At 41.3% G+C, this 23,587-nt stretch overlaps 2 protein-coding genes across 6 annotated transcripts in view; both read right to left on the bottom strand.

Annotated features, from left to right (window-relative positions):
• Nucleotides 1-134: 134 nt before the first annotated feature.
• Nucleotides 135-4,318, bottom strand: LOC115585702 (zinc finger protein 879). Of its 3 annotated transcripts, none has more exons than XM_030424296.1 (2): nucleotides 4,088-4,318; nucleotides 135-3,779 (listed from the first exon to the last, which is right to left on the bottom strand). In XM_030424296.1, exon 2 carries the CDS (start codon nucleotides 3,720-3,722, stop codon nucleotides 2,160-2,162), a length of 1,563 nt encoding a protein of 520 aa, XP_030280156.1. In that variant the 5' UTR covers nucleotides 3,723-3,779; nucleotides 4,088-4,318; the 3' UTR covers nucleotides 135-2,159. The 3 variants fall into 3 exon arrangements, with proteins under 3 accessions (XP_030280156.1, XP_030280157.1, XP_030280155.1); XM_030424297.1 differs by having other exon boundaries at nucleotides 135-3,743; nucleotides 4,088-4,317; XM_030424295.1 differs by having other exon boundaries at nucleotides 135-3,746; nucleotides 4,088-4,317.
• Nucleotides 4,319-7,470: 3,152 nt separating this feature from the next.
• tbc1d22b (TBC1 domain family, member 22B) overlaps nucleotides 7,471-23,587 on the bottom strand; it is a 35,330-nt gene continuing 19,213 nt past the window's right edge. For all 3 annotated transcript variants that reach the window (XM_030424300.1, XM_030424299.1, XM_030424298.1), the window contains 9 exons: nucleotides 20,969-21,039; nucleotides 20,533-20,661; nucleotides 20,296-20,361; nucleotides 12,919-13,033; nucleotides 11,954-12,060; nucleotides 11,794-11,869; nucleotides 11,481-11,608; nucleotides 10,505-10,600; nucleotides 7,471-10,103 (listed from right to left, as the gene is read on the bottom strand). In XM_030424300.1, the coding sequence (XP_030280160.1) occupies nucleotides 9,975-10,103; nucleotides 10,505-10,600; nucleotides 11,481-11,608; nucleotides 11,794-11,869; nucleotides 11,954-12,060; nucleotides 12,919-13,033; nucleotides 20,296-20,361; nucleotides 20,533-20,661; nucleotides 20,969-21,039 (917 nt within the window). In that variant the 3' untranslated portion in view covers nucleotides 7,471-9,974. The remainder of the gene's footprint in view (nucleotides 10,104-10,504; nucleotides 10,601-11,480; nucleotides 11,609-11,793; nucleotides 11,870-11,953; nucleotides 12,061-12,918; nucleotides 13,034-20,295; nucleotides 20,362-20,532; nucleotides 20,662-20,968; nucleotides 21,040-23,587) is intronic.

Here is a 23,587-nt window from a genome sequence, read left to right on the forward strand (position 1 = left end):
AAGCAGACAAATGTAAACAGCATTATAAACAGAGAAATCTATTTCAAGTGTTCAAGAACATACTGCTCGCTTTACGAGTATGAATGACTTTACTTAATTCACAAGATCAGTAAAAAGAGATCTTACACAACACCTCATGAGAATTAATTTTAATAATGTAGCCTATAAAGAGCCATAAGTAAATTTACAAAAGACCTCAAAAAAGTGGAAGCTTCAAAACTATTTCATTATTCACTACACTTTCACAGTAGCCAAAAACTTTTTGAAAAAATACAAAAAAACTCATGTTGGGTCTAGGCATGGGCCAATACTAGATATTACTGAATATAATGTCGTCTTATTCAAAATCATTTTCATGATATTGAATATCGAAAAGCTATTACGGTATCTCAGGCCTTTATTTTGAAAAGACAATGCATGCTGAGCTGTTATGGCAGTGGAGGCAATTAGCTTGGATACTTGAGGAGGTAGGAATGAGACGGGACTAGCGGTGGTTACTATAGGTCAGGACGTTCTGATGTAGCAGCATGCAGGCAGGGTTCTAATGAGCTGACATTGAGGATGGAGTTTCATAGCAGGCAATATTTTGGGTTGAAAGCAGAAAATATCTATCAATCACGATATTTGGGCGGGACAATTATCATGATAGAAATTATGGATATCGCCCAAGCCTAGTTGATCCTTGTTCATTCACCAAAGCACAATTTAAGCATCACACAAACTGAAGGGCTGCCAGTTTATCTGTTTGCATAGCTAGGTAATATCATCTGATCGTGCCAGCTACAAAGACAAGCCATAATGAAAGGTTTGGTTTTAGATATTACCATCAATGACAGCCATTACATATTTGTTCATTCTATATATTAGGACATTGACCACTACCAGATGTTGGAAGCTTTCAACAGCACATGAAATCACTCAAAACATTTCACACTTGTGATTTTATTCATACCTTGGGACTTAAAGAGCTTAACTTCCATCTAGTGCTCAGAGCAGTGCTACAAAGTTAGTGCAGATAGCCAGGTCCAGTGACAGTCCAAAAAGTGACACACCAGAGTTCCCACCAATCTATGACTAATTATTGCCGAAACTGCAAGAAAAAGAACTAAAATACAGCAGAAGACATTTCTGATGATAGCTAAAACACTCCAGATGTCTGGTTTAAAAATAGACTCTAGCTACAAACACATCTCTGGCAGTGCTTTAGCTATGGTTGTGCAGATGGCCTAGAGTAAGGGGGAGTTCAGCCACAAATAATAATAATAAAAAAAAAACACATTTTTTCTCTTACGTGTAGTGCTTTTTATCCATCTAGATTGTTTTGGTGCGAGTTGAGATAGGCACGCCACTTGCAGTTTGATCGTGACCTTGTTATCCATGATAAATCACAGACCTTATTGTGAGCAGTTCCATGTAGAAACTATTTTCTTTCTACACGACTACACTGTAACACTGCACAGCAGCATGCATCTACTCATGGACGAGAGGCTCGCACAGTGCGGGATGTAAAGATCCCTCCTCCGCAGCTGAGCTGTAACATTTTGCTAGCTTATTTAGCTAGCCTCTTGTCAATGAGTACATTAATGCTTCCTTTTTCGTGGCGATAAGACTCGCAAACTCTGCAACTTACACCAAAACCATCTAGATGGATAAATAGCACTACCGGATGGACTGTCCCTTTAACTTTAGATGTGTTGGGAATCAAAGTAATCTGTACAAAATCATGGTGTGTCAGTGATGCCAAACTCTATCAAAGAAACATTATAGTTTCTGCATGCCACCCCCAGTTTGTGGTCATAAACTGAATAAAATAATGTACTGAAAAAGAAACAGGTGACTAGTTACAGAACACCTGAAAATCTGAACAGATCTATGGTATGTTATAGAAATTGGTTGGCAGTAAAGTATATGTGATTCATAGTGAAGAGGGCGACATAAAACACGCAAAACCCCTGGTATACTCCTTTAACAATCAATTCTCTCTAACACTTGATAGATTGGTGTAGATAACATTCAACCAAAAGCAGAGGTCTAAAAACATGTTCTGAATGCTTCAATCAATTCATTGGTTCATCAAAAAGAATAACAGATTTAATGACTATCTGCTCTCTAATCCTTCAAGGCAAAAAGGCAATCACTGATGACATTCACAGTGAATCTCAGGCTTTGCTGGCCGGGTGTGTGTAGCCCTCTGTGATACTGTCCTCCTCCACCCTGACTCGCAGGTGCTCCTGACAGTGTTCTAGGAAAGAATCCAGTGCTGAGAAGCCCTGCTGGCAGGGCACACAGTGGTACAGCCTGTGTCTCTTTGAGCCCGGCCACTTGCAGGTGTCCATTTCCTTTGTGCACACACTGCACTGCCTTCTCTTCACGGCGGACTGGTGGAGCTCCACATGCTCCTTTAGCTGTGACTGCAGAGAGAAAACCTCTGCACAGGAGGGGCATGGGAACTCTCTCTCAACCTCCTCCTCTTCTTCCTCCTCCTCCTCCTCGTCTACCACCACCACCGCCTTCGCCACCTCTGGCAATTCTCTGCAGCGCTCTGGATCAGTACCCATGGCCACTTTTCCAGGCCTCCCTGGACCAGCCCTCACAGTCTTGTTATCTGCTAGGCTGATTTTTATCTTGTTTGGTCTATTTTCAATTAACTTGTAGTCTTTGGTGGTACATCCTACGGACTGGTTTGTATTTTTGATCATGGTGAAGCTTGAGGCTGTGTGCTGTTTGTAATGTGCCCTAAGTGACAAATGATGGAAGAAGACTTTTCCACAGACCTGACATGGATAAGTGCCTCCTCTCCTGCGCTTGCTCATGACTGGCCTTGGTTCTCTGATATTTTTCTCCCTGCTGTGCTTCTCTTTCCTGTGCAGGTACAGCTTGGAGGTGCTCCTGAACACCATGTCGCAAGAGCGACAGCTCAGAAGCTTGTTTTTAGACTTTGGCCTATTAATTGGATCTACACACACCTTTCTATTCTCTCCTTTTGTGACTACTCCAGCCGTCCCACCTGCTTTGCTCTTTTGTCCCAGTGAAGTCATCACCCATTCCTCTGTGTGGCTGGTCTGTTTATGGCGTTGCAGTCCAGCCTCTGTGCGGAAGATTCTTGAACAGAACTGGCACATTTTCACAGTTCTGCTGCCCAACCCGGGTGTATCTGAAGAATCTGAGCGGGTGGAGTCTCCCTCAGATGCTGGTGGAGAATCATCTGGAAGGCTACTAGCATCAACTATATCTGATGGGGATGGTGGTTCACTACAACCAGCCTGCTGATGGTGCAGCAAAGCCTGCTTCTGGCTGAAGCCTCTTCCACATGGGGCACATGCATAAGGGCTACTGTCCATGAGGTGAGGCTGGCGGTGAGGTGACTTGTCCTGTAGCCCGCTAGCATCTGGGGTGTGAGTTGTACACGCAGCACACTTGTGTAACTGCAAGGACGACCTCAGGGAGAACTCCTGTCCACAGGAGGGACACCGGTGAGGCTTAGGTAGCGTGTGCTTTTGTTCCTGATGGTGCAACAGGTCTGTGGCATAAGGGAAGCCCTTACCACATTCTGGACAAACATATGTGGCTAGGTGGGATGGTTGCTGCCTCTGGTTTCCTGCGTGTGGTTTTGTCTCAGACCGTGCGATGAAGCTGGCGAGCTTGGAGAGAGTGTCTGCGGCGGTTGTGGGTCGGTTGAACGACTCCCGGGCCCTGGTGGCGCTCCAGCTGACTCCATCCATCCTCTTTTCACCAAGCTCCTCCTGCTTTGGTTGAGGCAAAAGTTTGGGTCATTAACCCTGGAAATCACACAAATATAACAACTTAAATAAAAGTCTAGCCGTGTTTTGTTAATAGGTCTTTGAACAGAATGGTGCCTGCCAGTAAAGTGCAGTCAACAGCTAGTTAGCGTAAGTCAAGTTTTAATTGGGAAAGGGGGAGCGTACCTTCGTGTTAGCTGGTTCTTCTACTTTGCTAACACTTCCGATCATTTGCAGCTAGATGTCATTTTACAGCACGGAAACACTGTTATATCTAAAGCGGCCAGCAAGAGGTCAATTTAGTGAGAAGTCAATGCTATCGTAGCAGGAAGATTAACGCCACTCACCTTGCTGCGCGACCACAGGGTAGCTTCGTGTTTGCTAACGTTAGCTGGTTGCTAGCTGCGTCAACATGTTAGAAATGCTCATCCTCGCGCTGCTCTGGTACTCACACAGACGCGGTATATTGCCAACTGGCTATGTTTAGCCAGTGTGTCCCGTTCTGATGTTGTTCCGCTAACACAGTACACACTAGCATGGCTGCAGAAGTGAAACCTTTTTTTAAATAAACTTTATTGAGCATTGACAGCAGACAGTCAAACATGCACATCATGAACAGGTTCATAGATTCACATAAGCTTAACTGAGCGTGAATAGCAAGCAGACAAAACAATTCGTACAATCTTAAATGGTGAGATAAGTGAATTATTAATAATGTATGATAAACAACAGAAATAAGTAAATAGATAATAATGATGATAATAATAATAATAATAATAATAATAATAATAATAATAATAATGATAATAAACGGTCAATCAGGAATTAGCGCGTATAGATATTTATACAGATGCTGGACTTTTTTCATTTTGCAAACTTTCATCAATCTTTTCTATACAGTTATCTCATTTGGAAAAGAAAACAAATTCCGTTTTTTCATTCTCCATTTGAAGACCAAACCTTGTGCTTTCACATGTTAGACACCGAGTATTTTAGTCATTATAAGATATCCAGTACCTAAAAGCAGCCCAGAGATTCCTTGTTAAACTGCAAGAGAAGAAGAGATGTGCTGTTGCTTCCATGTCTTAAGTACAAACATTCAAATCTCAGTTAAATCTAGATGTAAGAAATCATTACATGGGTAGATCCCATTCACTTTAAAATGGATCCCTTTTTCCCTTAGGTGGAAGTGGATAAGAGGGGCAGTTCTTATTTTTATTATAGCATTGTTGGTGAATTCTTGGAGAATATGTTTTCTCTTTAGGGGATAGGAGGAACTAATTGCAGTGAGGATAATTCTTAATAACTTACTATAACATTTTCTATCTAAAAAGCTAGATCCCTCTATGACTAGAATTACCACAGACTAGGTAAGCATGCCTTTAGTTAAAAGAATCATTGTTTGTGGGATTGCCCTAATAACTGCAGTTTATTGTCTGTTGGAACACGTCAGATTGGATTTCCTAATGAAAGCATTATATGTTAAAAAAAAGAAAAAGAAAAAGAAAAAAAAGTCACAATTATCTAATAAATGTATAATTGACCAGATAACTCTCTCCATCCATTCCTTGTAAAATAAACATTTTCTCTTAATTATAATGCTTCTGTTATTCCATATTTGGACTGTGCTGGTGTAAAGTTATGCTTGTTTATGAGTTTCCAGTAACAGAGAACTTGTTGTTGAAAAGCTGATAGGCTGACAGGGTGTTTAGAAAAAGCAAAGTCATATCTCAGTAAGAAATCTATACTTCCAAAATTCATGAATATTTTCGGATGGAAAATCAAATTAAAAGTGTTCACCTTTCTCTAATAATATTTTGTAACCAATTAAACTGGATGGCACTTCTCATTGTGTCAAAGTTGATGGCAATAGACCCCCTTCTTCAGCACATTTCACCGCAGCACTTTTCTTTATATAATGATACTTATTCCATATAAAGTTGAAGTCATCTTGATTCATTTGTCAGGTAAACCCAGTGAATAGTCTGGATGAATAGGTCCTAACCATTAACCTTTCCATTTTAGTAAGTACATCCAAGGAAGTCTCTTTGAAGCCGACTGTTGAGAATAGATCTATTATTCTGTGTCTTACTTTCTATATTGGATGTTTCTTTAACCTTTTTGTATTTGTGATGATAACATCTAAACATTTGACTTCACTTTTTATTGGGAGAAGGCATATTACAAGGTTTAAGGTTTAAGGTTGTATTTTCAGACAAATTATTTCTCACTCTTTGGCATAAATGTGTTGTCCATTTAGAAAGCTTAAAGGTCTGCAGTAATATGCCTTATCACTAGCTTTACCATGCTTGCAGAATCTGCTGCCAAAGTTTCTCTCTTCACAGCTTGTCTTCCTTGGTCAAATCCTCGTTGAAAGGGAGACCTGTGACTTCTTGGTCATCCTCCATATGCCATCTCTATGCTGAAGTTTGGGAAAATGTACAGTCACCTGGCGTATTCTGTTGTCCTCTGCCCTTCCCAGGCAATGCACTGGCAGTGTGTCCACATACTCCTCCATTTTTTGGGACCATTCTGAAGCGATTTCCCCGAGCAGTCAAATCACATCCTGCCTGATGTTTTTATCATCCTTCATCCCCTTTATCCTCAAATTCCAACATCGTTTGTAATGGTCCTATTCTCTTGACCTCTCTGTGAGCTTCTTTACTTATTTGTTAAACTATTTCAATCATTCTGATAATGATATCAGTTCAACTATTTAAGTGAAAGTTGAATCTTGTATTTAAGAATATCTTGTATTTTGTACGTCTCGTCCCTCTTTTGCTTTAATGACAGCATGCACTCGAGCTGGCATGGACTCCACAAATCAGTGGAAAACCTAGCATAATTTGACAGTTTTCCACAAAGCTGCTCCTGATGTCACAGAGTGTTTGGCTTTCTCAGTCTTCAAGTGCCCCAAAAATGTTGAACGGGGTTGTGGTCAGGAGACTGTGGAGGACAGTCCATGACAGTGAGGACTTCTTGGTCTTCTTTGGACTTCAGTGGGTGTGTTTAGGCTCATTATCCTGCTGCAGTATGTATCCTTCTCCACAAACACTGCGGTATCATTCTCTCTCCTGTTCGTCTCCTTACACACACCCTTCTGTTGCTCACACTAATCTATCACTGTGATTCATCAGTAAATGGACTTTTTTTCATCATCCACTGTGAAATTCTGCCATTTCTTGGCCCACCTCAAGTGTTTGTCCTTGTTTCCATCCTGAGAAGTGGTTCAGAAACTGCTCCTCGTCCTCTGAGACACTACAACACAGCCTTCTTCTGACGGGACTGACTGGACTCTCTGTGGTTTATTTAGTGCATTCTGTATCTGTGATGAACGCTGCTTCTATATCTCTCAGTGAACTAAGCTGGATGTATTGATGTTCTGATGGTGAGCTCACTGTGGCTCTGCCTGATCGTGCTTTGGAGACGTCTGATCCAGTTTCTGTAAAGTGTTTTAAAGTACCATTCACATCAGAAACCTTTAGCCTAGACATGATTTAACACAAAACAAAGTGACAAAGCCACTGGTTGCTTAGACTGACAGTTTGACTTCTGACACAACACTTGCATTTACTTTCATATTTCTCAAACAGTCTGATTATTTCCATGTTTATGTGACAACGTGACAGATGTCCAATGTGGTCTCAGACTTAAGGAACTCATTGTATGAAAACAGTGAAAATATAATATCCCATGTACGTACACATACACACACACACACACGTCAAAATGAAGGACAACCGTTTAATATAAACAAAAAGTTTATATACAGCAGGTGCTGTAATAATTTTAAGTATTCTTAATTTTAGGTTGAAACCAGCACTGATTACTGAAGCACTCTAAAACAGATTGTACAGACCCAATAAAGATTTGGCATCTCATTGTTAAAACAGCATGGACACTTCTGAAACAAACCAAGTAGTTTTCACCTTGTCAGCCTTCATTTATCAATATATTTTGAGGACTTATGACCTTTCGATAAAAACAGCATGGATTGAACAATGACATTTCGGTAGTGACACAATCAGTTGGTGCACCTGAATGCAGAAAACCTACAATAAGGCTAAAGGCATACTGTAACACAATCAACATTCAAAATGTCTCAGATGGGTTTCAACACAAGATTATAGTTGACTTATCTGACAATGAAGTCACTGTCCATATCTTTCAAAAAATAAAAATGAGCTCTCTCTCCATCTCAGCATATGAAGTGAAACTTCACTGAACACATGACATAGAGATAGAAAAATAAATAAAATAAAATAAAGATGAAAGATGTTCTCCATTTAATCCATTGCAGTCTACAGGAATATAGTTCACATTTAATCCTGATTTTAAACTCTGCTACAGCCTTACACAGCATTTACTTAAGAATGGTTCAGTTTTCATATGTGCAGCAAATGACCACGTAAAAACCTTTAGACACACTTCTTGTGGTAGGGAAATAAAAGTACCAAAGCTTACGATTGTCATATCCTTCAAACGTACATTGTGTTATAATTAGCACTGGTCATGAGTGAAGATGAGTAGTAACACACATGTCATCATCATGTCACTGACTGCAGGAAGTCAGACACAATATAAACCTAACCTGAACCTAGACAAATATAAAATCCAAGCATTAATGATAACAAAGCATTTATAGACGTTACAGAGGAGTACATTACAAATGCTCATAACCAAGTCATTGTCATATGTTCTGAGCTGCACTATGTTCACAGGACTGTCTCAAGTAGGATGGTGTGTCTAACTGTCCCTCAGTACCTGTTAGAAGAGCGTTAATATGCACTACAATCTCAAACCAAAGTAGAAATTCTGCTGTCCAAAATCTAATAAAATGTTGATTAATCTCAGTAAAATTAATGTGAACCCAAGTCAGTTCACATATGAACATGGAATTTCAAAGCTACATTAATCAGAAGGTCTCCATTCGTCTACTCAGAGGCAGTAAAATTCTAATTGTGTATATACTGATGTTCCCAAGAAGCTTACACATTTCTTGTGGTCAGCTGATGCATGATGACCAGAAGGCAAACTGACATCAAATCAGTTTCTCCACTTTCAACCTAAAATGAAACACAGTATCTACTATTTGCTACCCTTGGGTCTTGTACCTAAACTTAAGGAAGCATGACATGGCTTTTTCAGTTGATACTGATAACTGATAATTACCTGCTTCTCATACAGAATGTGATGAAGTGATACATTTCACATTTTTACATTTCAAAATATAGTTTCCACACTGTAATGTATGCACACCTGAGGGTAAGAAAGGCTAAGATGTGATAAGCAAAGACGGATGATTTGATATTCTATAGCTCTAACACAATTACATGTGGTAAAATTTGTGACTTTCCCCTCCCTTGAAACTCTTGTAGAACTGTATTGCCTGCTGCACTTGTTGTTGTTGTTCTTCTTCTATGCATTTGTGCACACCGTCATTTACTGTATCGGAGTGTGTTTGGCTTCATATTATCGCCTCTATCTGCTATTATTTCCCAGATAACAATAAAAAGCCGATTATATAAAGTTCCCATGCTGATATGCATCCCTTCCTAAATGCTGGCAAAAAACCCAGTTCCACTTGAACTGACTGATTGAAGGCCAAACTAAGGACATAAATAAGTTCATGGTACAGTGCAGATTTGGTAACCCTAAATCAAAATCTAATTTATAACAGCATGACAGAGTCAGACTAGTATTGTGGTTTCATAATATGTTTCCCTTGTAAAACATCAACTAGAACAACCTCGAAAAAAAACCAAAAGAAAATCTGTAGATACCATCTTTCACAAAAGGTCAATTACAAAAACAATCATTATCCTTTCATGCTGCACCAAGTTCCTCTGAGCGTACATTTCACTTAAGAGACAAACAATACTGCATGACCAAAAATAACATAAGTAAACCAAGATGGCATAGCTATGTTTATTTACTGTAACAGTCCTTTGATACAGTGCCGTATGTTGACTACAAATAGTTTCATATTCACTGAGTTCTATAGGTGCAACACAAACCCAAATCCAATCTGACATCCACTGGACTTGATTTTCACAGGATAAGTTTTGGATATCTGAGATAACATCTGGCAGGTGTGCTGGAGCTGCTCTTCAACATGTATCTTCCAGGTCACCTCAAATACAACAGTTAATGTCCTGAGCATCTCAGATGCTGTGGCTCCATCCAGTTACAGTCTAGTAAAGATACTGTGTTTACTGTGATGCAGCCTTAGGCCTATCTCTTGTAGTGGCTCGGTGCATCTGCAAACATGTACTTCAGTCTGTAAGCTTCAGCCAAGAGGAGACCCACCTCCTCGTTACCCCAGTGGATTGTAGGAAGGTTCTGCAGTAGCATAAGAAGGCCCTGTAGAGCAACAACACGTTACTTCTTGATATGGACATTATTATGGAAGGTGGTACACATTGCATTTCACAGATATATATATTATGACAGCAGGCTTTAAAAGCTCTTAGCACTACTGAATATGGAATGTTAAATTGACTGTACTTAAATAGCACCTTTCTAGCCTTAGAAGCCACTCAAAGCATTCTGCAGTACAAGGAAGCACTCGCACGCTCGCACGCTCGCACGCACGCACGCACGCACGCACGCACGCACGCACGCACGCACGCACGCACGCACGCATAACATGCTAACATTTGCTAAAAAGAAACTAATGATGGTGCAACACTACAGGTTAAGGGATCACCTAAGTGGGACGTAATTGCTGAAAACAATGTACATGACTACAGAGACATTAGTACCTGAAAGTCTACCATGGAGAGGATTTCTTTGCGCCACTCAATGAGGAAAGCAGCACAGACGTACAGGTGAAAGTGTGAGAAACCCTCTGCTTCCGCCTGAGAAAAAGAACATTTCAGCCAATTACACCTTATTCTACTAGACATGTGTTTTGTAATGTCCTTTGTACAGCTTCATATTCCACCAGGAGCATTTCAGAAGTGGAGCATCATGCCTGCGTGGTATTGTTAACTTGTAAATTGTTGTGTTTATTTCATAATTTAGGCTTCTACCATGGGTGAGTAGGCTGCATAGTTAAATTATTGTTTTGTTCTGAGTTTGGTGTTTTATTTAAAAAATTGACCAGATGCTCTATGTCGTTCTGCTGCCTGACTTCCTGCCTGGCTCGATCGGTCCTGTACAGCTTGGCGCCACTTCTGTGCACAGCGTCAGAAACAGAACAGAACTGTGGTGAGACACTCCAGAAATGAGGCTGCCAGAACCCAATGCTTGGTGCCTGATGTCATCTGAGTAAATTCAATAGCATGTTTGATACCACAGGGGAAAATTGACTCAACATTAAGGCCGTACATTTTTTTTACAACTTTTTTTTTTTTTTTAATTAAAAGGATAAATATTGTATGTGCATTGTAAGAACAACAGCATCAAAGTTAATTCACTTCTGGAGCAGGTGGGGCAATATGAGCACTACAGCAGTGCATGAGTCAACTCGCTGTCAGGGAGGAGAGCAAAAAAAAAAACGCAGCTTGTTTATCAATACTGCAAATGACCTGCAAAATAACTATTCAATCTGTTTCAAATATCCAGAGGCCATATTTCAATACTTTTGACAACACTGACCTGGGGGTAACAAATACTGTATATAGTGGACCACATTTTAATGAGTAGGGAATTCTAATCAGGTTTTAGGTGGGGCTAATTTGTACTAGATCCCTCTCTATTGTTAAGGTTTTGATGACAGTGTACACTCTGCTCTACCTGGTAGGTGTCCCAGAGACGGATAGTACAACGAAGTGGCAACTCCCTCATCAGCAGATTGTTCATCCACCGGAAAGCAAACTGCAGGTACTCCACCTCATACTTCTTGAAATGATTGTGAATGTCCTCTGGAGACAGACAGATACACAGACAGACAGACAGACAGCTGTTTCTACATGTATGAGCTCACAGTGAACAAGCCCAACCCAAAGGAATGAGTGGGGCACACATCAGTATAAAGTACAGGCGACCTAAGATCTAATTGGACATGTGAAGCTCCACATGACATGAAGCTCACTGACAGTACACCCACCGTCTATCCTGCTGACCAGCTCCTCCAAAGCTTTCACTTTGTTCTGGATTCCAGGCTGAGCGAAGGTGTAGTTGTCCTGAAACAATAATTATAATTTTCAATAACTGGCACATTTACAGTTTAAATAAGCGTTTATTGACATGTATGTGTGTGACCAGACCTGTATGCCATCCAGCAGCTTGCTCATGCACCAGAAGCTGTCAGCTTCGATGTTCCTCTGGGTGTCCAGAGGCAGTGCTGCCACTTCAAAGTTTTCCACATCCTCCGCTAGAACAAGTAACATTGAATGAAACACAGAGCGCCTGACTCATACAGATGAGTCTCATTCAAACTCTTAGATTTATGAAAACTGCTCTCTGCTGATTCCGACTGACTGAAGAAATACTTGTGACCTTGGATGTGGCAACAACTAGGGCTGCCCCTTACAAGGTGATCCTTTGAGTCAACACTTTAGAAGTGCCCCAAGTCTATTTGCATATTGGCAGTCAAATGACTGCACTTTTTTAGCTGCGTAATTCGACATTAAGAAATGCAAGACCAAGTGCTTCTTGTCTCAAACAAGAAATAAAAAAAGAGTAAAAAAGAGGAGGACACTGTGAGGGCATGCACAACACAGCAGCTCCGATGCTCTCATCACCAGAGCTCAGTGACACTGAAGCTGGCTAAAAGAACAACAAACGCTGGAGAAAGTTATTTGTGTCTGCTGTCTGTACATTTTTACTCTCTCTGGGGGGGAATAGGATGTTTCCATACCACAGATGATGAGCAAAGGCATTCAAATGTGAGTCATTAGGTTAAACATGGGATTAATGTAATGTAGGTGAGTTGTCAATGAAACATTGGCAAACACATTAATAAGAAGTAGGGTATACTGAAGAAATAAATCACTTATAATGTTGAGAATTTAATTGAAAAACATCTGCAGAGAAGTAAAAGTTTCCAGTGCTAACTCTGAACAGCCCTAGTCAATAGTGTAAAACTGATAGAGAAAAAGATAAAACAGATAATCACCAGAATAAAAAAGCCAAATCGTGCAATCCAAACAAAAACCAAGGGGTCAGTCATTTTTAGTTCAGCCTCAACATAATGAGACTGCATGCAGGAATTTTCCCACCAGTAACTTACTGACAAACTCAGACAGGAAGACCACGAAGAAGGGTGTGACCAGATCATTGATTCCCTGGACATAACCACTGGCTGGGTGACGGATGGCCCAGATAAAGAGGATGCGCTCAAACACCTGGGGAATGACAGACAACCATAAAGTAGTTGATTATTGTGTACACCAGTTTTATTAGGATATCACAAGGCCAACACCCCAGAGATCATTTCCAAGGCGTCTCCTCACTTTCATTTCCAGTGTCCGTGGCACACAGTATGTTGCTTTGAGTAACACTATCTTACAATTGCTTCAGCTCAGTTTTTACAGCAGTCTCAATTAAAGCTGCAACCATTAGTCCATAAAAATCGCTTATTCGACTGAAAGTAAATTAGCTTCCGACTATTTTGAATATCGATTAGTTGTTTAAAGGGATAGTTCGTGTTTTTTGAAGTGAGGTCATATAAAGTACATATCTATAGTAGAGATGCACCGATCAGGATTTTTGGGGCCGATCACCGAAAGCAGTATCTGCCGATCCCGATATTGCCGATCACCGATCACAGCGTCAAATCCATAAATTCTTCTATATTGTTGTCTTGTATAACTTTCATATATTTAATTAATGATTCTTCTTACACAACATTGACATTGTATTATTAAGTATAAAAATTAGGAGATGAGAAAGTATCATGAATTGACCACCGTTTTATTGCAGGCTGAGGCAATGTGCAATATTTCACACTCTAGAGACTCTTAGAGACAACTTGGACTCAGCTTACACAGAGTAACTGTAGCTTACTAGTGGGAATGCAGTCAGGGTGGGAATTTTGTCATTTTAGGGGCAAGTCCATTTGACCTGCACTTTTTTTTCAGGGGCACCAAGGCCACATGACAGGGCACAAAGGCCACTGAGTAAAATGTGTTGATTTACCTTTCAGACTGATACCATAACATCCTAATTTATAATAAGACATGGATTGTGTATTAAAACATTTTTTTATACCAAAATCAAGTTAAAGTTACATTAAAAAAAAAAAAAAAAAAAGTTAAAGTTACATTAGAAAGTAGTTTTTGTTAAGTAGGGTTAGGGTGAGGTGAGTTTTGTGACACCTCACTGAATATTAGTGTTATTGAATATTTCTCCCAATAGAAATTCCCCAAAATTATGGCAAAGCACATTTTTTCCAAACAAAAAATTGTAGAATAACCAGCAGGAGACCACTGATGTGTGAAGTGATTTTGGTGACACTACACTCTGAATAATAGCGAAGTTATTGAATTTTTTGTAGTTTCTCTTTTCGGTGTTGCACTTTGTAGACGGTCCCTGCGCCCTCGTCTCACAGCTGGCTGACCATACAGACCAGAGTTAATGTCCAGACGCTCGTTTAGATGAAAATACGGTTGTAGCTCGTTGTCTTCCTCACTACGGTAGGAAAGAGCCGTCGTTTGTGTTTTAACAAGGTTTCACTTATGAGTTATTGATCCGGGAAGTTCGAATCTGTGAATATATTTCCAACTTTACCGGACTAAATCCTACCACATAAGTCAGTTACGTATCATGTCAAAACCGGCTGCGCTCGCTCGCTGTGCTGTAAGTTTCGTTCTTCTGTTTTGAGACGCTGCTGCTGTTTGAGAGGCTTTCACGTGAGATCATCGTGATGATGAGACTCCACCTGCGCGAACCGCGGACTCACTGAAGTTACTGTGAGTGACTACTGTGCACTCAGGTGGCTGTAATTAAAGACAAGCTCGCTACGCTGACCGGGCCAGGGGCACAGAGGACACTGTGGCCTACGATTAGTTTTTTTTTTTCGCTGCATCAAGGCCAAAGTGCGGGGCATGGCCGCCGTGAAATTCCCTCCCGGCATGCAGTCAGTGCAATGTCTCTATATTGAAACATCATCTAATCGGCCTGATGTGATCTATTTTGAGAACTCCGATCAAAACCGATAGGGGCATTATCGGCCGATTGCGATCGGTTGCCGATCGATCTGTGCATCTCTAATCTATAGTCGATCTGTTTCCTACCGTAATCACCGATCAGTGCAGCCTCAGTTTGGAGGAGTAGAGAGCTGCTCCAGCCCAGACGCTCAGCTTTGTACTGCAGTGAACGGGGTCCAGAGAAAAAGCGAAATTTAACCACCTAAAACAAGGCTCACCTGTTGCCCAGTTGCGCTAATGCGTAAGGATACGGAGGTTCTGTGGTTGAGAAAATGTAGTGCCAAAAGAAAGGGGCGGTCTGATGGCGATGTAAAGCGGTGTGAAATTTCCCTATACAACGTACACTTCAACTTATATAAATTTTTTTAGGTGAGCCTTGTTTTAGATGCTTAAATTTCTCTTTTTCTTTGGACCCCGTTCACTGCAGTACAAAGCTGAGCGTCTGGGCTGGAGCAGCTCTCTACTGCTCCAAACTGAGGCTGCGCTGATCGCTGATTATGGTAGGGAACAGATCGACTATAGATATGTACTTTATATGACCCCACTTCAAAAAACATGAACTATCCCTTTAAGTCCTTTTTCAATCAAAATGTCAAACATAAGCTGGTTCCAGCTTCTGAAATGAAGAATCTGCAGCTTTTGTTATTTATGACAGTAAGGGTCTTTGGGTTTGACAAAATAATATAAAGACCTCACAAAATTGTTATGAGCATTTTCACAATTTACTGAGGCTGTGTAGAGAAAAGGATGATTAAAAAAAATGATCTGCAGATTAACCGATAATGAAACAATCTTTTGTTGCAGCCCTAATTTTTAATGTGTAAAACTCTTAATATGCACTTATCAAAATAAGATAGGGATATTAGATATTTGAACATTAAATATCTGTCTTTGTATTTAGTATAGGTCAAAAAAGTTTTGCTTTTTTTAAAAATCTACAATTTACACAGCGTCCCAATAAGTCACAGTCAGTCAAGTTCCTTTTTCTGCAAAGGTCCCTTTGTAGTGTAGCATTATGATGCAGGTCCTTCCTCAGTGGCTGGCAAATACTCTGCCCAGTTATAGCAATATATCATTGACAGGGACACGTGTTATCTAAGGTATCTGTGTATATTTATCATCTTCAATCTAATAAGCCAAGTTGATATTGTTAAAAACTTATGTCCTGGTTCCTCTATCATGTTACAGGTTCAACTCAGTCTGGCTCTTTTTAAGTTGCCACTAGCTGAGCCTGACATCTGTAATCCAAGATAACTGATGTCAGTATAATACATGGTGAGGAATCCTTTAAAAAGAAGAAGCTCTTTTTTAAACCCAGTTTGGGTACATGGGCATACTAAAAACAATAATTTTACCTTGAATATAGTTATCATGACAAGCAAAACGATTCTGTACTGATCACAATGCAGCATCATATAAGAAAGGTCAGAGCAGACTTCATCTGCTGAGGAAGCTCAGGTCCTTTGGAGTGCAGAGGGCACTCCTGATGACCTTCTATGACTCTGTGGTGGCATCAGCCATTTTCTATGGAGTAGTCTGCTGGAGCAGCAGCATATCGGCAGCAGGTAGAAAGTCATTTGATAAACTTATCAAGGAGGCCAGCTCCATCCTTTGATGCCCTCTTGACCCAGTGCAGGTGGTGGGAGAGAGCAGGAGGATTGACAAGCTGTCATTACTGCTGGTGAAGGAGTCCCACCTCCTGCAGGTCACTATAACAGCACTGGGTAGCTCCTTCATTGATAGACTGATACACCCAAAGTGTGTGAAGGAGAGGTATCACAGGTCCAAGTGTGTGAAGGAGAGGTATCACAGGTCCAAGTGTGTGAAGGAGAGGTATCACAGGTCCAAGTGTGTGAAGGAGAGGTATCACAGGTCCAAGTGTGTGAAGGAGAGGTATCACAGGTCCAAGTGTGTGAAGGAGAGGTACCACAGGTCCAAGTGTGTGAAGGAGAGGTACCACAGGTCCAAGTGTGTGAAGGAGAGGTATCACAGGTCCAAGTGTGTGAAGGAGAGGTATCACACGTCCAAGTGTGTGAAGGAGAGGTACCACAGGTCCAAGTGTGTGAAGGAGAGGTACCACAGGTCCAAGTGTGTGAAGGAGAGGTACCACAGGTCCAAGTGTGTGAAGGAGAGGTATCACAGGTCCAAGTGTGTGAAGGAGAGGTACCACAGGTCCAAGTGTGTGAAGGAGAGGTATCACAGGTCCAAGTGTGTGAAGGAGAGGTACCACAGGTCCAAGTGTGTGAAGGAGAGGTACCACAGGTCCAAGTGTGTGAAGGAGAGATACCACAGGTCCAAGTGTGTGAAGGAGAGGTATCACAGGTCCAGGTGTGAAGGAGAGGTACCACAGGTCCAAGTGTGTGAAGGAGAGGTATCACAGGTCCAAGTGTGTGAAGGAGAGGTATCACAGGTCCAAGTGTGTGAAGGAGAGGTATCACAGGTCCAAGTGTGTGAAGGAGAGGTATCACAGGTCCAAGTGTGTGAAGGAGAGGTATCACACGTCCAAGTGTGTGAAGGAGAGGTATCACAGGTCCAAGTGTGTGAAGGAGAGGTACCACAGGTCCAAGTGTGTGAAGGAGAGGTATCACAGGTCCAAGTGTGTGAAGGAGAGGTATCACAGGTCCAAGTGTGAAGGAGAGGTATCACAGGTCCAAGTGTGTGAAGGAGAGGTACCACAGGTCCAAGTGTGTGAAGGAGAGGTATCACAGGTCCAAGTGTGTGAAGGAGAGGTATCACAGGTCCAAGTGTGTGAAGGAGAGGTATCACAGGTCCAAGTGTGAAGGAGAGGTATCACAGGTCCAAGTGTGTGAAGGAGAGGTACCACAGGTCCAAGTGTGTGAAGGAGAGGTACCACAGGTCCAAGTGTGTGAAGGAGAGGTATCACAGGTCCAAGTGTGTGAAGGAGAGGTATCACAGGTCCAAGTGTGAAGGAGAGGTAGCACAGGTCCAAGTGTGTGAAGGAGAGGTATCACAGGTCCAAGTGTGTGAAGGAGAGGTACCACAGGTCCAAGTGTGTGAAGGAGAGGTATCACACGTCCAAGTGTGTGAAGGAGAGGTATCACAGGTCCAAGTGTGTGAAGGAGAGGTACCACAGGTCCAAGTGTGTGAAGGAGAGGTATCACAGGTCCAAGTGTGTGAAGGAGAGGTATCACAGGTCCAGGTGTGAAGGAGAGGTATCACAGGTCCAAGTGTGTGAAGGAGAGGTACCACAGGTCCAAGTGTGTGAAGGAGAGGTATCACAGGTCCAAGTGTGTGAAGGAGAGGTATCACAGGTCCAGGTGTGAAGGAGAGGTACCACAGGTCCAAGTGTGTGAAGGAGAGGTACCACAGGTCCAAGTGTGTGAAGGAGAGGTACCACAGGTCCAAGTGTGTGAAGGAGCGGTACCACAGGTCCAAGTGTGTGAAGGAGAGGTACCACAGGTCCAAGTGTGTGAAGGAGAGGTATCACACGTCCAAGTGTGTGAAGGAGAGGTACCACAGGTCCAAGTGTGTGAAGGAGAGGTACCACAGGTCCAAGTGTGTGAAGGAGAGGTATCACACGTCCAAGTGTGTGAAGGAGAGGTATCACAGGTCCAAGTGTGTGAAGGAGAGGTACCACAGGTCCAAGTGTGTGAAGGAGAGGTATCACACGTCCAAGTGTGTGAAGGAGAGGTATCACAGGTCCAAGTGTGTGAAGGAGAGGTACCACAGGTCCAAGTGAGTGAAGGAGCGGTACCACAGGTCCAAGTGTGTGAAGGAGAGGTATCACAGGTCCAAGTGTGTGAAGGAGAGGTACCACAGGTCCAAGTGTGTGAAGGAGAGGTATCACAGGTCCAAGTGTGTGAAGGAGAGGTATCACAGGTCCAAGTGTGTGAATGAGAGGTATCACAGGTCCAAGTGTGTGAAGGAGAGGTACCACAGGTCCAAGTGTGTGAAGGAGAGGTATCACAGGTCCAAGTGTGTGAAGGAGAGGTATCACAGGTCCAAGTGTGTGAAGGAGAGGTACCACAGGTCCAAGTGTGTGAAGGAGAGGTATCACAGGTCCAAGTGTGTGAAGGAGAGGTACCACAGGTCCAGGTGTGAAGGAGAGGTATCACAGGTCCAAGTGTGTGAAGGAGAGGTATCACAGGTCCAAGTGTGTGAAGGAGAGGTACCACAGGTCCAAGTGTGTGAAGGAGAGATACCACAGGTCCAAGTGTGTGAAGGAGAGGTATCACAGGTCCAAGTGTGTGAAGGAGAGGTACCACAGGTCCAAGTGTGTGAAGGAGAGGTACCACAGGTCCAAGTGTGTGAAGGAGAGGTACCACAGGTCCAAGTGTGTGAAGGAGAGGTACCACAGGTCCAAGTGTGTGAAGGAGAGGTATCACAGGTCCTTCCTTCCTGCTGCTGTCAGACTGTACAACCAGCACTGCTCCCAGTAGACCTCACTGTGCACTGTGCTATACAAACTCTATACACGACCCATTTCTCATTTTTGGTTTGCACTAACTGGTATATTTTCATACCCATATTTATTAACAACGAAACGCTGCCACACTGCTTACAATTACACTGTTCACAGTTTACAATATTATGTTTATACAATGTATATGAGTCTATTTCTATTTATTAATGTTGTTTATTGTAATCTAACTGTCCTTTGGCTGCTGTGACAAAGACATTTTTCCCATTTGTGGGACAAATATAGGAATTGTGATTCTGATATGTGTTAGTCCATTATTAGATTTATATCACACAAAAACAGACATTGAGACATTTTGGAAGAAGTTGGAAGAAGTGTCCCAATGAATCCACCTAAGAGACATCAGGGTCAACAGACCCCTGGAGAGACTTGATTAGTACGTATGTATTGGGGAAGCAGATCAGATGTCACAGAATGTTTTGTTTTCTTTTGAGATTTTTTTAATTGCTATGGTGGCAGTGGCACATAGTTACCAGCAGAATCATTGCGCCTATAGTTTGACAGGATTTACAATGATGTTCTTAAAAAAAATTTAATCATAGTGGGCTTATTTGCAAGTCACACTAGTGTACCGAGTTATGAAATGTAGTTGCACTTTTTGTGATTTCAAGTCTTGAGGTTAACTGATTGGTCAGCAGAAGTAGGTTAGCTAATTTGACAGATGGCCAAAACAAGTGCAAGATAAAATGCAACAAAGTCAGGGTTCCACCTTGGTTACCACTTAGTGGCAAGTGTGGTGGTGGTTTAGTTCAGTTACAATTGACACAACACCAAGATATGCTTATGAAGTGCACGCACACACACACGCCTGTGACACGCACGCCTGTAACACACATGCACGTACGCCTGTGACACGTACGCCTGTAACACGCACGCCTGTAACACGCACGCACGTACGCACGCACGTACGCACAGAAAACAAACAAACAAATCATCCACATGCACTTTTGATAAACTTCTGATAAGACAATATTTGAGCTTTTGTAATTCCACTGCTCTTTAGTAGTTCAGTTCTCACCTCTTGTACTACTGGCTGTTGGAACAAGGGGATCAGAGGGTTGGTTCTTGGAATGTCGATGTGGATCTGACAGGGAAGAGATTGTTACTCTGGATAATCATAGCTGAACAAGTTTCCAATAATATAATATGATATCATTAATAACATATACTGTATACTGTACTGAGTTACTGCATTTCTGAAAGATGAGTAGAAGCAGTCTAAAGGCTTGTTTTACCAGATAAACTGTAGTATTACCTGTCTGTATGTGTCTTTATAGTGGTCGTCTGTTCTGGAGTGGTAATACTGTTCTATGAAACCAAAGTATTCTTCCCGTTTTCTTCTTAGCACCAGTTCTCTGCGCTCCTCGTTGGCTGGCAGGTAGCCCTGTCACACACACAGGAGAGGAGAGAAAATACAGAGAGACAGTGCCAGTGAGGAGAAGCTTATTTTGATGGCCATGTCTGAGGAACAGAGCAAGCCAGCGATATGAGAAATGAGAAAAAATAAGGTTACCTGTGAGGATTAGGCCTCAAATGACAGTGAGAGAGTTTGTTACAAACACATTTCATTTTGAAACCAAAAATTTTACCTGGACTCTCCAAGAGACTTTGAGATCAAATGCTGTGTAACAACTCAAGATAAAGAGCAGAACATCCGATATTGCTAAACTGAAGGTCATCCTGAGACTTACTGAGAGAAGTCTCCATGTGATTGGCCGGACTTCCCTTGGTATGCCCGACCAGCTGTGCTTCCGGAGCTCCTCTGTAACAGCAGAGAGCAAGATATAAACACACATTATCAACACTCAATCTAGAGAAAGCAAAATGGACAGACAGCACATTCAGCTGGTTGTAACCTCTACAGAGTGTAGTGTTTGCCCAAATCCAATCATGGCTCCATATCTATGTTATCAAAGTGTGAGGCTGCTTATAGCTGGCATTCACTTCTGCTTTTGGTGATCTTGTCAACAAAAACAAGTTGATCAGTTCACACCTGACATTAACAAGCATCACCAGTGACAACTTGTGATCAGATCTCACCTCCCTGCTCTATATGCAAACGCATCACTGGAACAACCAGACAAACAAACAAAAAAAGACCATCATGTTTAACATTTGCCAAATTTACAAAAAAGCACAAATAATTAGGAATTGTCATATTCAGTGTTTCACAACATTTATAAAGTTTCTCCTAACTCAACAACAAAACTGAGACATTATTTAAGGGAGTCTGGGGACTTTCTCCACAGGTGACAAAGAAGTAGCCTATTTTGGTTATTCTTTACTGTATTTTTATAATTTGACATGTTTAGCATCAATAAAATGTTGTGTCCTATCGTAATTTGAGTGTAATTGGTGAAATCAGTGTAAACAGTGTGTTCAAACAGCTGCTAAATATTGGCAAGTAAGACTTTAGCACTTTAGACACAGAAGCAGACAGGCTGGTACAGACATGCTGCCACAAACTGACACTTTTTACAAGGAGACAAACAATTTCATGTTTTAATGCTGAACTTGTAGGAAGGCACACAAGACTTAGAATTTTCATCGCTGAAGTTTCTCTTCACACAGCAACCATCAAATGCCTCAAATTTGTTAATGGAGTCTTGGGATATTGCGGTTACTGATTCAAAGTGAGTTGAAACAGTTTGTAACTTTACAAACACCTGTTGCTAACACTGACAGGTTAAGAGAGCCCAAACATGACAGTGTGTAATCCATTCTGCCTGTGGTTTTGGCTTCTTCTTTTTCTTGTTTCACAGAGGATGTAAGTTGAGGAGGCGGTCCTTCAGTGTGGCCCAGAATGAAAAGAATGTGATCATCACCTCTGTGGTCCGAGTGATTGGATCTCAAATGTGTCCTCAACGCGGCTTGTTGACACAACTGATGTTAATTCCAGGGTTCTAATTTATAAAACTCTGCTTAGAATCAACACTAAACTTTTGCATAAAAATGTGCACCATAAAATATTCTGATACATAAAACATTGCCTACGCCTGCTAGTGAGCAATTTTCTTTAATAATATCAAAATCATCTTGGAATTCTTATGTGGCCATTCGTAAATGCTATTTCATTTAACCTTGGATTTCTACAATTAATGATTGATAATTTGATTTAAGATTAAAGTTGGCTTATGTCCTTTACAATTGAAAGGTGTTTATGGAATAGTTATGGCTAAACAATAATAATAATAATTATAGCTGCTGCGCAGCGATGGGTCTGGTCCGGGCTATTTTTTGGCAAATTTAGGCAATTCTGAGCAACAAACAGGAGAATAGGAAGACAAGAAAGTTGACAACAATGTTCATTTTGGACCACTTGAGGCTTGAAGTCACAACTTCTGGAACCAAAGACTGTCATCTATCACTCTGAGCTAATTGGCAAGTGGCAACATGACAGTGGCTTCACAAATTGATTAAGCCATTCACTGTTGTGCAGGCAGATTTGAAACCACTGTAAAAAATTCAGTTATCAAGACAAAAATCTGAAAATACACATATTGCAGCATGGAGATGTTGGTAATTTGTTTTTAAAAATGATTGATTTGCTCCATAAGTGAATAACTGATGTTTAAGAATGCTGCTTGCATTGACTGCAATTATTCACATGAGAGCAGAATTCAAAATGTTCTCAAAAATTCAGTTTTTTAGGTAAAATTCTGATATTTGTCAAACATCATCTACCATGACTCTAAAAAATTTTCAATTTTTTCATGAACATTGAAGATTTATTCATCAATTTGCAGTTATATGTTTACAGTCGTGTTCACAGTCAAACATTTTCATGCGCTGTAGGCAAAAATTGTGGGAGGAGGTTTTTATAAGTTTTACAGTAAAAAAAAAAACAGAGCGATGGACTTCATAATTTTTGATAGGTTTAAATGTACCAAAGTTTCTTTAGTATTGGGGCTACAGTTTGATGAAAGTGTGAAGTTCTAGTGGGTTGATTTTTTATGAATTTTCAAAGTTTTAACTTTAGACGCTTGCTGTAGCGCAACCATCAGGACTATTGGCTTGGGTTTACAGCCGAGGTAATCTGGCATGAGACTGGACCTTTGTGCAAAATTCGGTTAGCTTTCACCCATGGTTCGGTGCAAGGTTTTTGTTTTTATTCAATCGAGATGCTTGCTGTGATGCCACCATCGAACCCACAACCCCTGACACCAAGAACCAGCTCCTAACTCGCTGAGCTAATTGGCTGGAAGTGAGAACTGCTGTGTAGCTTCATTTGTCGACTCAGGGAGTCACTGTCCGGGCAGCTGTTGTCAAGGCAGATTTCAAAAATGGTCAAAATGTCAGAAATTCTGTTA

The sequence above is a fragment of the Sparus aurata genome, chromosome 7, assembly GCF_900880675.1.
Source record: "Sparus aurata chromosome 7, fSpaAur1.1, whole genome shotgun sequence".
In the NCBI taxonomy this organism is placed as follows: domain Eukaryota; kingdom Metazoa; phylum Chordata; class Actinopteri; order Spariformes; family Sparidae; genus Sparus; species Sparus aurata.